At 41.5% G+C, this 14,774-nt stretch overlaps 2 protein-coding genes across 5 annotated transcripts in view; one reads left to right on the top strand and one right to left on the bottom strand.

Annotated features, from left to right (window-relative positions):
• EXTL1 (exostosin like glycosyltransferase 1) overlaps positions 1–5,180 on the top strand; it is a 46,588-nt gene extending 41,408 nt beyond the window's left edge. For both annotated transcript variants that reach the window (XM_081334980.1, XM_081334979.1), the window contains 2 exons: positions 2,613–2,784; positions 3,877–5,180. In XM_081334980.1, coding sequence (XP_081191106.1) covers positions 2,613–2,784; positions 3,877–4,065 — 361 coding nt within the window. In that variant the 3' untranslated portion in view covers positions 4,066–5,180. The remainder of the gene's footprint in view (positions 1–2,612; positions 2,785–3,876) is intronic.
• The window catches only part of SLC30A2 (solute carrier family 30 member 2), a 57,497-nt gene that overhangs the window by 28,407 nt on the left and 14,316 nt on the right, over positions 1–14,774 (bottom strand). For 2 of the 3 annotated variants that reach the window (XM_081334993.1, XM_081334994.1), the window contains exons 7-8: positions 13,208–13,342; positions 11,580–11,739 (exon numbers count right to left, since the gene is read on the bottom strand). In XM_081334993.1, coding sequence (XP_081191119.1) covers positions 11,594–11,739; positions 13,208–13,342 — 281 coding nt within the window. In that variant the 3' untranslated portion in view covers positions 11,580–11,593. Of the gene's footprint in view, positions 1–8,371; positions 11,740–13,207; positions 13,343–14,774 lie in introns of those variants that run through there. The other variant, XM_081334992.1, reaches the window with a different exon arrangement.

Raw genomic sequence — 14,774 nt, 5'->3', positions numbered from 1 at the left:
GTGTCATCAATTCATTTTTGATTCCTAGCAATCACATAGATTTTCTGTCAACGCTGCTAACATCGAATGTTTTTGCTTGACAAGAGATGAAGAAGTAGCCATTTCATATGTTAAACTTGTAAATTGCTTTAAGAGATTGGATTAAGGTTGGGAGGGGGGAAGAGGAGGATTGTTCCTCAAGGCCATCTGAAATGAAAGAAAGTAAGAGCTTGGCGGGTTTTCTAACGGAAGGGAAACTGATTCTTTAAATTAATTGGAGAATATGATTAATGACAAAATTAGAAAGGTGGAGAATTGTGTTTTAATATATTGTGCAAGGGGGCGGAGATTTCAGATTCCAGCTTCCTTCGAGCAAGCATTTGCCGGTGTATTAGGCTAATGTTGTTGTTAGCTGCGAAGTCGTGTCTGACCCATCGCAACCCTATGGACAACGTTCCTCCAGGCCTTCTTGTCCTCTACCATCTTCTGGAGTCCATTTAAGCTCACGCCTACTGCTTCAGTGACTCCATCCAGCCACCTCATTCTCTGTCGTCCCCTTCTTCTCTTGCCCTCAACCTTTCCCAGCATTAGGCTCTTCTCCAGTGACTCCTTCCTTCTCATTAGGTGGCCAAAGTATTTGAGTTTCAACTTCAGGATCTGGCCTTCTAAAGAGCAGTCAGGGTTGATCTCCTCTAGGACTGACCGGTTTGATCGCCTTGCAGTCCAAGGGACTCGCAGGAGTCTTCTCCAACACCATAGTTCAGAGGCCTCAATTCTTTGGCGCTCAGCCTTTTTTATGGTCCAGCTTTCACTGCCATACATTGCAACTGGGAAGACCATAGCCTTGACTATACGCACTTTTGTTGACAGGGTGATGTCTCTGCTTTTTAGTGTGCTGTCTAGATTTGCCATGGCTTTCCTCCCCAGGAGCAAGCGTCTTTTAATTTCTTGGCTACAGTCCCCATCTGCAGTGATTATTATTAGGCTAATAAAGGGCTTTTAAGGTAAACAATGCCTCAGTCACTTGAAAAGCCCATACGTCAGAAACCTGACATCTTCTCTATGAGGATATAGTTCTATAGTTCTAACCTGTTCTTACACTCTTCAGTTATTTTTAAATATACTACTATTGAAGTCATCTTTTCACCTGATTCGCCTCCACTTTCCTCCCTCCTCACAGCACGTTGGTGAATATACCCTTTGGGTTATGACTACATAAGCATTGGCATTTTTAAAACTGAGCTCTCTGTAGATTACAAGCATGTGTGTAAATATTTTTAGCATAATTTCTACAACTGAAACCTACAATTTAGCTCTTTCTGCAGAGGTTAGGTAGAGAAATAAAGGGATGTGGGGGGTACCTTAGTTTGCAGAAACAGGCGGGAAAAGCAGTGCTAGAAGGGTTTGCTCTATTTTTATGTAAGAGTGACATGCCTGTGCATGTTGATGGGGGTGTTCCTGGCGATAAGGCTGTTGTTTACTGATGACTTCTAGATCTGTCTTTTCTAACTAGCATTTTATTAATATTTGATGGGAATTCTGGGAGTTGCAGTCTTGACACAATTAGGCATCTGGTTTTTTGAAGGACACTGGAGTGGGTCAGGAAGAAGATGCCACCAAAAGATTAGTCTATGGTTCAGCTAAAGTACAGCATTAACCTTGTGAACTCTCAAGCTTCCTCTTTCCGTTATATATTCAAGATGGAGAGTATTTAATATTCATTTGTTATGTATATGTAGGGGCGTGGGCCTATACATATGTTGTATATAGTATGTTTAGGTGTGTCACGTATGTGTTTCACTTTGAGAGCGGGCAACTAAATTTCATTTTTGATGTGTGCCGTTGTGCCCACAGTAAAAAAAAATGACAATAAAGGTTACCTTATGGCCAGAAAACAGTTGGAAAAACATTGTTCCAGCAACTACTCTTCAGAAATGTGGGGTTTTTAGGCTCTGTTCTCAGGGCCCTACTTGAGCCTCAAAGGCAGGCAATCCTGCTGTTGTTATCCCATCTTTATTTTGTATGTAATGCATGCTATCCTTGAGCAGAAGGAGCTACTGAATTCAACCACCTGAACTCTACTATTTAATGGCTCTTATCTAACATCCAGGAGGGACGTGGTGGCTCAGTGGGTTAGGACGCTGAGCTTGTCGATCAGAAGGTCGGCAGTTTGGCGGGTCGAATCCCGAGTGCCGCGTAACAGAGTGAGCGCCTGTTACGCGTCCCAGCTTCTGCCAACCTAGCAGTTCGAAAGCACGTAAAAATGCCAGTAGAAAAATAGGGACCATTATGGTGGGAAGGTAACAGCGTTCCGTGCGCCTTTGGCGTCTAGTCACACCGGCCACATGACCACGGAGACGTCCTCGGACAAGCGCTGGCTCTTCGGCTTTGAAACGGAGATGAGCACCGGCCCCTAGAGTCGGAAACGACTAACACACGTGTGCGGAGGAACCTTTACCTTTACCTATCTAACATCCAACCAGAACATTCTAAATTATGTATTCTGAGGTGATTTTTAAAAAAACAGATTGTGGTACAGAAAACACACCTGGAGGGAGCAGGTTGAGGACAGGAGCCTTATACGTTTCGGCAGGGATCTTCTTTCTGCCCACCCCTTTGTTTTCCTTCCACAGGTACTACCACAGCCTCTTCAGCAACTATTTGCCTGCCAAACTAAGGAGCTTTGTTGATCAGATTGCCAACTGTGAGGATATATTGATGAACTTTCTGGTTTCTTCTGTAACCAAATTGCCCCCCATCAAAGTGACCCAGAAGAAGCATCTCAGGGAGAGCCCACCTCAGCAGGTAGGTAGGCATGGATGTGAACAAAGTGGGGGGGCAGAGGAGAAAAGGAAAGGAATTGTTCCTGTCTTGAATATTTTATTTCCAGCACTTCTTGATGCCCTTTATTACTTAGGTGAGACTTCTCCCATTTGGTGCCCTTTGGATATGAGAATTTTACTCCCATAATGGCAGCATTGGCTACTGACGGTGGGAATTGACACACCAATTTAAGGAATAAGCACACTTGTGCTACTCTTTGGTATCCATACTTAGCAGAGAGGCCCACGTGGCTCTTTTGAACCTGAGTTAGATTTTCAGTGGGCAGAACGTGTGAACCGTGAGCACTTTTTTTAAAAATAGGGGTATATACCTGAAGCTCTTAGGGTATCTGGCTGATACACAGAAAGGTGAAAAGCTCCATATTTAGAGGGAGTTCACCTCTCAATTCCAGTTGTTGAGGAGCAATAGAAGAAGGCAGCTATCTTTGTCATTCTCATGCAGAATTTGAATTAAAAATATTATTTCAGGTTTGGTACAAAGAAACATTCACTCTGGAAAGCGAAAGAGGGCAATTGTATTCAGTGTCAATTCAGAATTTCACTAACAACGTGCCTGAAATTGAAATGAAAGCCATTTAGTGTAATGGTAAAGGTGCTAGGTAGATGAAAAAACAGGAGATCATGAGCTCTAGTCCAGCATTAGGCATGAAAGCCAATTGGGTGACTTTGGGCCAGAGGTCTTCAAATGTGGCCCTTTTATGGCTTGTGGACTTCAACTCCCAGAATTCCTCAGCCAGGCAGGCTGGCTGAAGAATTGTGGGAGTTGAAGTCCACAAGTCATAAAAGGACCAAGTTTGAAGACCCCTGCTTTGGGCCAATCTCCAGGAGACCGTGAGTTCTAGTCCTGCCTTAGGCATGAAAACTAGCTGTGTGTCTTTGGGCCATGCCCCCTCTCTCAACCCAACCCACCTCACAGGGTGGTTGTGTGGAAAATGGGAAGAAGCAGGGTTAATAATGTATATTGATACATTGTATAAAGTAATAAAGGTGGGATAAAAATCTAGTCTCATAATGATGCTTGGTCTCTTCCCTTGTCTTTCCTCGGTTCCTGAAGCTCCTGAAAAGTGCACCCCCATCCAACAGCAGCCTACATTTTGCACAACGCCAGGAGTGCGTCAATCACTTTGCTGCCTGGTTTGGCTACATGCCTCTGGTGCATTCTCAGCTCCGCTTGGACCCAGTGCTGTTCAAGGATCAGGTATCTGTGCTACGGAAAAAGTACCGGCAACTGGAGAGGGACTAGGTCAGGGGAGAAGCCCACTGCTGCTCTCTGGGAAGGCACTTGGAGAAGACGACACCAGCCATGCTGGACTCACTGGTTACTCCAGGCCGTTGGTGCTGTGTATGGCTGGAGTTTGGGTTGGGTTCACTGCATTGATGCCCTTTGAACTCTGGATACCGAAAAGTGGAAACTCTCGCTGGTAGCCAGGGTGGTGCCAGAGGAATGTTCCAGTTGTTCCAGAATGTTCCAGTCTTTATTGGGTTTTACCAGTATCAATAAAGTTTTGCAGAAAAACAACTCTTTCTTGATTGCCTTCTGAGGGCCGTCTCTTTTCAGACAGAAATGCTGACTTTGGTATTTTGACACGGATGGGGAGCATTGATTCAAAATCTGTGGGGCCTAATCTATATTGGCTCGTCCTGGTCATTAGCTAGAATTGGAGGTGGCAAAATCAGACAATGGATGTACATTCAAGTTGCTTGCCATTTCCCTGCTTCTCAGGAGAGGCAGGGTGTTGTTGTTGTTTTCCAACAATAAAACAAGATGTCTTTGGGGAAGATGATAACGATCTGAACACGCTGAAATCATGGTGTCCTCACCCTGACTTTTTCTTCAATATCTGACTAATACAGGGAGGAGAATCGCCCTTAATGAACCATGCCCCTTTATTAAAAAGGCAGGCTTCTTATAACCTTCTAAAACGGGGTTTCTAAATCTCAGAAACTTTTTAAGATCTGTGGACTTCCACTCCCAGAATTCCTCAGCCAAATTATGGGGCACCCAAATTTTGATCACAGGATTTTGGGAATGCTGCAACGGTCCTTAAGTGTGAGAAATGATCACAGGTCACTTTTTTTCCAGTGCAGTTGTAACTTCAAATGGTCACTAAATAAATGGTTGTAAGTCAAGGACTACCTGCACCTTCAATGTAAGGAAAGGACAAGGGTGATAGTTTGGGAAATGCTCTTCAGTGAAACGCAAAGGGACAGAATGGGCGGTTCCTGCCTCAACAGTAGCAGTTATGAGAGAAATCTATGTCCTACTGCAGGGGTCTCCAAAATTGGCAACTTTACAACTTGTGGACTCCAACTCCCAGAACTCCTCAGCCAGCATGAGGAATAGTTGAGGGAAGGAGGTGTGCCTAGCCTAGTGAAGGGAGTGATAACTGTCTTCCAATACTTAAAGAGGCTGTCACAGAGAGCAGAAGGCAAGACAAGAAGTAATGGGTGGAAGCTTGTTAAAAGGGAGATCCAACTTAGAAGTGAGGAAGAATTTTCCTGACAGAACAATTAGTCAATGGAACAGCTTGCATCCCGGAGTTGGGGATGCTCCATCACTGGAGATTTTCAAAAGTAGACTGGACAACCCTTTGATCGGGATGGCATAAAGTCTCCTGCCTTGAGCAGAGGGTTGGACTAGGAAGACCTCCAAGGTCCCTTCCAGCCCTATAATTTTATGTTATTAATAGGTGAGAGCACGTAAGCCACTTGCATATTTCTCCTTGCTGGATTTCTTTCAAAAGCAGTGCTTTCTGACAATGAGCAAGGCAGGGAGGTTCATGATAAAGGACATCTTTTCCTCCGTTTTGTAAGCTCTTCAGGCCTGTGGGGCAGAAATGTTAATTCCCTGAAAAGTTTGGAAAGATCAGAGTCCATTAGCAAAAGGGAACATACAAATTGCTTGATGTGTCAGGTGCAATAAATCAGGAAGCAAGGCGGTTCAAATAAGTATAGGTTTACCTCACGCTAACGCTCTCTGCAAGAATCTAAACCACTAACAATCAAACAAACTGGTGATAGATAAGAGTCAACAGGATTCAAGTTAGGCTGGACTTAGATCTCTTGTGGGTACGAAGAGATTCTAGACTGATGACCTGCTTGACCTCTCCCTTGGTCATCTCCTACGTAGTGTGCCTTTCAAATGGGTGCGGAGTGGATTTCTTTTTGAGGATCTGTTGGTGCCTTTGCAATTTTTGAAGTATGCTACAAAATGGCAACCAGAGAGATGTAACTCACCGTAAAACAGCCATTTGCCAACCATATATAAATTGAATGAATGAAGCTGGTGAGATTCCTCCTTGCCACCTTCATTTTGTTTGTGTTCTTCCCTTTACATGTGGGGTCATTTCCAGAAAGCTCTGTGCCGCAGCCACCCAGGTGTTTATTTTCTTAGAATACTTACGGGATCTAGGTGGGTCCCATAGGTACTCTTAGAAATAAAAAAAATGTTGGAGGCTGATATTTAGCTTTGTGGCACATCAGCTTTCCCTCTGTTATTATATTTCAATAAATACTATTTAAGAAAAAAATACAACATAAAATCTAGTGGGTCAGGAAACAGGAGAGATGCCAAAAAACATATCTGCAGCTACATTTCTGCCTCTAAACATTACACTGTCAACTTCATAATTTCTTTTGGCAAAATATAAGCCAATATCTATTAACTCGGAATTGAACTGATCTTTTCCAGGACCTTACAGGCCCAGACAGATGGGAAATTACCAGTTCAAACTGCACACAATAATTTAAGCAAACTATGCCAATCTATATTTTCCCCTTTTAAAATAATAATTTTCTACACATCATTTTTAAAGGGATTGCAGCACATAAGGCTTTTATTGTAACAGCATTATCTCACAATATCATGGAATTTAACCTACAATTTCAATTCACTGCATCTAACTGAATAGTCAATAATTTAATCACTGGGTTCTCAGCTTTTTGAAGCCTTTCAGTATTTTTGTGGGTCTCTTAAAATGGCCACCCGTTTACCACTTCTGCTTACTCATGTGATTTTCTTAATAGTGGAGTCTTATTTGGGGTTTTGCTTACTTTTCCAGATTTGAAAATTGTCCTTGGCTCCTGGACATTGTACAACTTTCATCATAAATCATACGATTCTTAGATACTAAAATAAAATTGGATAATCAAACCAAGTTAAAAAGGTTTTCTTTCATTGGTACTTTGCCCGCTTTTCCCCCCCAAGGAGCTTGGGCAGAATGCAGAACCATCTCAATTTATTCTTAAAACCTTTAAATTAGATTGGAATGAAAAGAGTCCAGATTCATCTCTGCAATCAGCAATGAAATCTGACTAGGTCATTTGTTACTGTTAGTATTTGCTAGCAGTGTGGACTCTCGGATCCAGTCTTAACCAGAAGAAAATAAGACAATTAAAAGCTGTGGTGGCACAGCAATACTTCAGGCTAACTCAGTGCTCACTCCAGGAGTTCGATTCTGAGCGGCTCAAAATTGACTCAGCCTTCCATCCTTCCAAAGTCGGTAAAATGAGGAGCCAGATTGTTGGGGGCAACATGCTGACTCTGTAAATCGCTTAGAAAGGGCTGTGAAGCGGTGTATAAGTAAGTGCTTATTGCTATAAGATCCATCCTTACCTGAAACTTTATGTCACTTGCCTGTGAATTCATCCTGCCCTGAAGTACAACAACACCTGCCCTGAAGTAATATTCATCCATAGTCAATTACCTTCCCAGAGGAATCTGCTTTTAACTTACTGTTACGAAAAGAGGGGGTACACTATGGGACAGGGTTTGTCAACCTCAGCAACTTGAAGATGTGTGGGCTTCAATCTCTAGGGTCATGGTGACGAACCTATGGCACACATGCCACAGGTGGCACACAGAGCCCTCTGTGGGCATGTGGGCCGTTGCCCCAGTCCTAGGGTTCAGCTGGGTTTTATAAAACCTTTATAAAACCGTGTGCAAAAAACCCAACAACGTTCAATTTCAACTTCTCGCGGGGAAAAAAAAGATTGCTTGATTGAACTTTTTAGTCCCACCCAGTCTGCTGTTACCACCGCAGCCACGCCCACCCAATGGGCCACGCCCACCCGGCACCCGACGATACATAAGTGGGTTTTGGGTTGCAGTTTGGGCACTCAGTCTCTAAAAGCTTCGCCATCACTGCTCTAGGGAGTTCTGGTAGTTGAAGTCCAGACATCTTGAAGCAGCCAAGGCTAAGAAATAATGTTAGAAGATCTGCCTTTGCTAACATGATGTCTCTAGATCCTATCCTGGTTCATACAAGAAGTAAACCATAAAGTGATTGGTCTGAATTTATTTCAGGTTGGGTGCCACCTAGTTCTGCCCAACTCTGGAATTTGGTTTTGAATGAGCCCATTCACTGTGGTTTGTCAATTATGTTTAGAAGCTTAGCTTTGCAGGGAGACAGCTGACTTACTCAACAAGCCAGGGTTCATCCATCAATGACTTGGCATGTTGTATGCTGCAGACCAGCAGTTCAGCTGGTGGGCTCATACATTGCACAAAGCAGGTTGTTATTCTAATCTAAGGAATTCTTGAGATAAAGTAGGTGAAAGGCTTTTAATGTTACTAGCTTCAAAATATAACAACAGTAATTAAAGCAACATATTTTTGTTCATCTCTTACAATCATGAACCAGAAGTCAAAATGGAAATGCCAAAAGAAGAATAAAACTGCGGGAAGGTTTATTCAATGCTACTGGTTAGCAGATGGAGATATAAAGGAGATCCTGACCCCAATTTAATTCACTTTCGTTGTGCCTACCTGCAAGAGGAAATCAAGAGTGTCTGCAACCCAAGTTATATAAATCTCTAATGCCCTCAAGTGGTTGGCTGGAGGATTCAAATTAGGGTTTCATCTGTAAGAGCATTACTTTAAAAGACAAATTTGATTCCTGTGTTCTAGAGGCTTGTACAAACCATGCAAAATTCGATTTCAATAATCAACTCAAAATGAATCCAACTCAATTGTTTCCAATTGAATAGAAAAATGATTTGGAGAGATTGTTCAAATTAGTTGCCCAAATCCACTTGGATTTGAATTTCTGAATCAATTGGAAAAATAACATTACCGCACATATATAAAAGCATCTGAAATTGTTTGTATCAATTCAGAGTTTCAGTTTCATTCAAAAGCAATTCAGAGATTTAATCAAATGATTTTCAAATCAGATGCGAAACTGAACGTTCACACATAGTAACCGTTCATACAGACATAACATCTTCATCATCATCTGAGCATAATTGCATTTGAAATTCTATCTTACTTTGCTCCATACCATAAATTGTTTTATCCATTTTGAATCTAATAACTGTAAATGGGAAAACTCAGGTGTGAACAACCAGACCCACAGATGTAAAGTCCAAAGTAGCTACTTGATTGTTCTCTACCCATAATATAGGAACAATAAAGTAGCTACTTTGAACTCCACAAGTGTGGGTCTGGGTCTGCCCAACAAAACCCATTGAGTACTATATCCTTCTGCTGTTGGTTCTTGTTTGATATGCTTCTTGAACTGAGATCCACAAGGATACAACCTTGGTTTATATCTATTCCCTATGCTCAGCATGACACATGTAATAAAATGATTTTTGAAATTCACATTAACTTTATTGTACCATAAATATCCATGGCATCCAAATCTCAGGACATGACCTTCTCACTCTAAAAGTTTCTTATTTTTCAGCCTCATTCATTCTTTCATCCAGACCCAATAACAAGCAGCAAAATGCAATTTCAAATCTGGTTAAACCCAATCTTCTACTTTCATATGCATTTTGTAACACCTAAACTCGTGTTTTTTCCCTTGCCATATAAATTTAGATATATCTTTTTGTCATTGTTTAAATGGAACATCGGTTGTCAAAACAGGTACCTGTCTTTCTTAATTGCATTATGTGCCCTAGTTAATTTCAAGTAACATATCATTCATATTTGTCATAGTAATACCCAGGTACTCTACTTTTTTCTCAATCTTAAAACTAGTTGTCTCCATAAGTTCTATATGATTTTCTAATTTCAATATTTTAACACCTTTGTCTTCTGATTATTAATCTTAAAACCTGCTAAAAATGTACGAGTCCTTTATTTTTCCCATTAGTGGTTCTACTCCCTCTAGTGCAGGGGTGTCAAACTCAATTTCATTGAGGGCTGCATCAGCATTGCGGTTGCCCTCAAGGGGCAGGGTGGGCGTGGCCTACTGGGTGGGCGTGGCTAGAGTGCGTATGGCCTACTGGGTGGGTGTGGCCAGCTCTACATCGTTCGCATCAAGGGTGCCTATGGGGGCCTGGGCAGGAGTGGGACAGATCTGAGGGTCTCTGGCAGAAGGAGGGTCTCTGGGCCAGGGCCAAGGCAGTGGGGGCTGTTCCCTCACTGTTTCCAGGATGGCTTCGCGGGCCGCATGAAACCACTTTGCGGGCCGGATGCAGCCCCCGGGCCTTGTGTTTGACATGTCTGCTCTAGTGGATTAACACCAAATCACTTGTAAATGTCCAGAACTTTTACATTTGTTTTAATCTTAACTCCCATCATTCTCTCAGCCTGTCTTACGTCTCTTTCAGTACTTCAAAAATGGAATTATTTCAATATAAGATTATTGAGTTAAGACTACAATATGCACAGAGCTAGAAATATTCAAGACTATTGACCATGGAGGAATGTTTGGTGAAATTTGACAGAACTTGCTAAGATAGATAAATTAACTTGTTTTATTAGAGAAAAGACACTATTTACATTTATTGGTGATTGGAAACGTCTTATGGATTTTTTGCGTAAAAATAAAATAACTGAATGTATGATTTATGGCTTTGATGATTAGACAGAAGAGATTATAGAAAAAAGAACATCATCAAGTATCTTTAGAGAGAGAGGTTGAAATGTAATAACTGCTATGAAGAGGATTGGAAACCAGTTATTTGTATCTTTTTCTTTCTTTTTTTTCTTAAATTTGTTTTCTTGCACTTTTTGCTTTATTTCCTTTCCTTTTTCCTTCTTTACTTTATATTAGTTTTAGGTTTTTTTCTTTTCCAAAAGCTTCAATAAAAATCATATAAAAAATTAACTGCAATAGTTCCAGTGTGAGCATCAAATAGGCTTGTGAGGGACTTTGGAGGCAAAAAGAAGCTTCAGATGAGGGCATGATTCATCTGCAACTCCTTAAACCAAATGCATTTATCCTAGAATCACATAGGGCAAAGCTAAGATGTTACAGAGAGGTGCTCTATCTGTGTGCGTTTAAATTTTAAAATGGTCCTAAGCATCCTCTGGTTCTAGAGCTCTAAAAATAGTGAATATAAGGTTGTGCTTATTGGATGAAATTAAAACTTGAGAGGTGCTTTAAGAAGTCCTGCCTCGTAAGCAGATATGAAATGATTCATAAAGCATATTCCATAACTATATAAATAGACAGGAAATTCCTGTCATTTTATTTGTTATTATAAAATAGGAAGGAAGGAAGGAAGGAAGGAAGGAAGGAAGGAAGGAAGGAAGGAAGGAAAAGAGAAAGAAAGAAAGAAAGAAAAGAAAGAAAGAAAGAAAGGAAAGAAAGAAAGAAAGAAAGAAAGAAAGAAAGAAAGAAAGAAAGAAAGAAGAAAGAAAAAATAAGGTTTCATTTCAAACAAGCTAAGAATTGCACTTTCAATTGGATGATTCCAGAAGAAGATTTAGCCACAAGGAACCAGTAGAATACTTTGAATACACTTAGAATACTTTGAGGTAGCAGCTTTAACAGGGCTGAACATACGTCTCCAGCTTACTTGGCGACAGTGGATCAGTCTGTGGGGCTCTGGCATTTTTGGCAATCCTTCATGTCCTCCGAATAGTTCTCTATCTGGATTGTGGTTGTGTGGAAATCGAAAGCTTTCTGCAGTCGGCAGCTGGCTTCTTTCAAGACAGTCTGGGCATCGGCATCTTTATCTGGGACAGAAATGACAGAGCTAAGGGAGAAGTATTGGAGATGGTGGGGAAACTGAAGTCTCCACCCCTTTCAAAAGCCAGCACTCAAAGAGTGGATAAGGATGGTTCTAATTTAGTCTGGGCCTGCTTCAAAAATTATTTGGAAAAAATGCTTTAGGTCTTATGGCAGGGGTCTTCAAACTTGGCTCTTTTATGGTTTGTGGACTTCAACTCCCAGAATTCCTCAACCAGGCATGTGTGCCTGGCTGAGGAATTCTGGAAGTTGAAGTCCACAAGTCATAAAAGGGCCAAGTTTGAAGACCCGTCTTATGAAAACGCAAGCACAGCACTTCCTTAACATTCATAATAGCCACACAACTTTGTTCAGACATAATCTGAAAGAAATACCTCATGAGAGTTGCTTTAAAACAGTGAACAGTGACACTGTTTTGCCAGCCTTGGTCAGAAGCTTGAAAAAGTGGGGCTACTTTAATGAATCTTAGGTGAGAGTCAAAATACTCCTCAGAGTGCACAGCCCTAACTGAGTGAGGCTGATGTAGCATCCAACAGACCATTAAGGTAGCCTTTTTCAGAGAAAGCTTAACTCTGCTGTCTTTAGAGAAATATTTAAGGAGTTTTCTTGGCCACATCATCAAGGTAGTCCTCAACTTATCACCACTTGCTTAGTGACTGTTTAAAGTACAATGGTGCTGAAAAAAGTTACTAGCAGCCAGTTCTCGTGTCTGTTGCAGCATGTAATGGGATCAAAATTCAGAAACTGGTATTTATGACAGTTGCAGCATCCTGGGGTCATGTGATCACCGATTGGAATCTTTTAGCTTCCAACAAGCAACGTCAATGGGGGAAACCAAATTCACTTAATGACCACGTGACCCACTCAACAACTGCAGTAATTCACTTAACAACCATGGCAAGAAAGGTCATAAAATTGGGTATGACTTATTTAACAACTCAGCAACTTAAGAGAGATGTGGGCTTGCCGATTGGTGGCCCCCAGGGGGAGAGCGTTCTCTGTGGGCGCGCCAGACCTATGGAACCGCTTACCGGTCGAGCTCCGGATGGCCCCCGACCTTCGCTCCTTCCAGCGCAATCTCAAAACCTCCTTTTTTGAACAAGCTGGCCTGGTCTGACGGGATGGGGTTGGGTTTTTTATAATTAGTTTTAATTTTTAATATGTATCAATTACTACGGGCATAGTTGTTTAATCACTTTTTAATTTTTGTACCCTGTTTTTTTATTATGTATTGCCCTGTTCACCGCCCTGAGTCCTTCGGGAGAAGGGCGGTATACAAATTAAATTATTAAATTAAATTAAATCATGCTGGCCGGGGGAATTTAGTCCACACATTTTCAAGTTCCTACCGTTGAGAAACACTGAACTAGAATTATTGTGGGGTGCCTGGGTCCGTTGACTTTGTTCCAGAATGATGCAAATTGTAAGCTTGCCTCTCACTATCGTGTAACTTACTGATTGCGATATGGACCGACAGCACCGGCTGAGACACTGTTAGAGCCCAGATGTGGAGGCTGTGAATTGCTTTCACTTCACTTATGGAGAGCAGGATAGTCTTCACATCATTGAAATCTATGCTTTTTGGAGTACCTACACAACAAAATGGAGGAAATGGAAGAACGGAGTCAAAACGGCATGCAAAAGGCTCTTACAGTTCTAGATCTCTTTCACACCTCTAGCTCCCTATCTTGGATGACTCAGTTGCTTAAATAATGGAGCCTTCAGGGTCTGTTTCAGCTGTGAAATTGTCGACTTTTCTTGGAGACTCTACAAGCCTTCCCATCTGAGCAGAAGCTGGGCAAGATCTTCTTTAACTGAATTTTTAATTTATATATGGCATTATTTTTCTTCAAACTAGCTTTCAGTACCCAGCAACAGAGAGGCTTAGGTAAAGTATAACTTTAGATGCTGTTTTATATATTGATTATACTGTATAGCGCCCGTCCCCACCTCCTTGAGGGAAATGAGCGATACAGAAACATGAAAAATAAAAAAGTAAATCAAGAAGTAAATCAATCAATCAATAGTAAATAGCATAGCACTGCCCAGCATGAATTCACAGGATGCGCTAAAAGTCTTATCAAATTAAATTAACATCACTGCAGTTTAAGTGGATGGTATGGCTTTTTGACTTATAATAGCTTCCCTTTTCTAGAATTCAGCTCTTTGGAGTTGGATTAGCAAGCCCCTCCAAAGGGGTGGGGATCCAGTTTGGGGAGCCTGGTTGTTTTCTTGCAGCCATTTCATTACCTAAACTGTGTAACATTATCAGTGCACTGGTGAGTACTGATACTGTAATCTAGTTTGGGTATTGAAAGGTCTGCATGAAAACAACTAAGCTCAAAGAGCACCAAGCCCTTATTTTAATCCTGAGCTACAAATATTCTCCTTTAAGATCCTATCTGATTTCCTTCTGGGATAATCTTTGCAAATGACTTTCTGAAACTCAATGGGGGATGGGAAGGCTTCTATCCCTCCAGTTGGAAGACCAAGGTAGGGACCAATGCACACTGAAGATGCGTGTGCAGCATCCAGCTGTGGGGAGGGACCTGGTTTCATAACAATCTGTGATGCATTTCTGACACTTGGCAACTAGTGTTGTGAAAGCACTAAAGAAGCTTGTAATGGCAAACACAGGGTTTCTCCTTTGGGTGCTCCAAAGGTGATTCTCCAAAAGACAACTGGACTTTGTTTTTTTTCCTTGAAAATGTTTTTCTTCTCATCCAAGAAGCTTCTTCAGTTCTAACGGAATGGTGCGGAATGGAAAGTGGTCTATTCTTTGCAGGTAGGACTGAAGAAGCTTCTTGATGAGAAGCAAAATGTTTTCAAGGAAAAAAAGAAAGTAAGTCCAGTTGCCTTTTGGAAAAGCACTTTTGGAACAACCGTGATTTGGACGATTGAGAATCTCCGTAGACATTTCTCCTCTGGGTGTTGTCTGTCATACTTCTATTATTCCTACTCTATCATACAAGTCAACATGGGCCTACTGTCTTCAAAATCCAACGCTCTCAAGCCCATCTCC

This window comes from Vipera berus, assembly GCF_964194415.1.
Source record: "Vipera berus genome assembly, chromosome: 9".
NCBI classification, from domain to species: Eukaryota; Metazoa; Chordata; class Lepidosauria; order Squamata; family Viperidae; genus Vipera; species Vipera berus.
The sequence above is the reverse complement of the archived record's forward strand: the minus strand, read 5'-3'. Positions and strand labels throughout refer to the sequence as shown.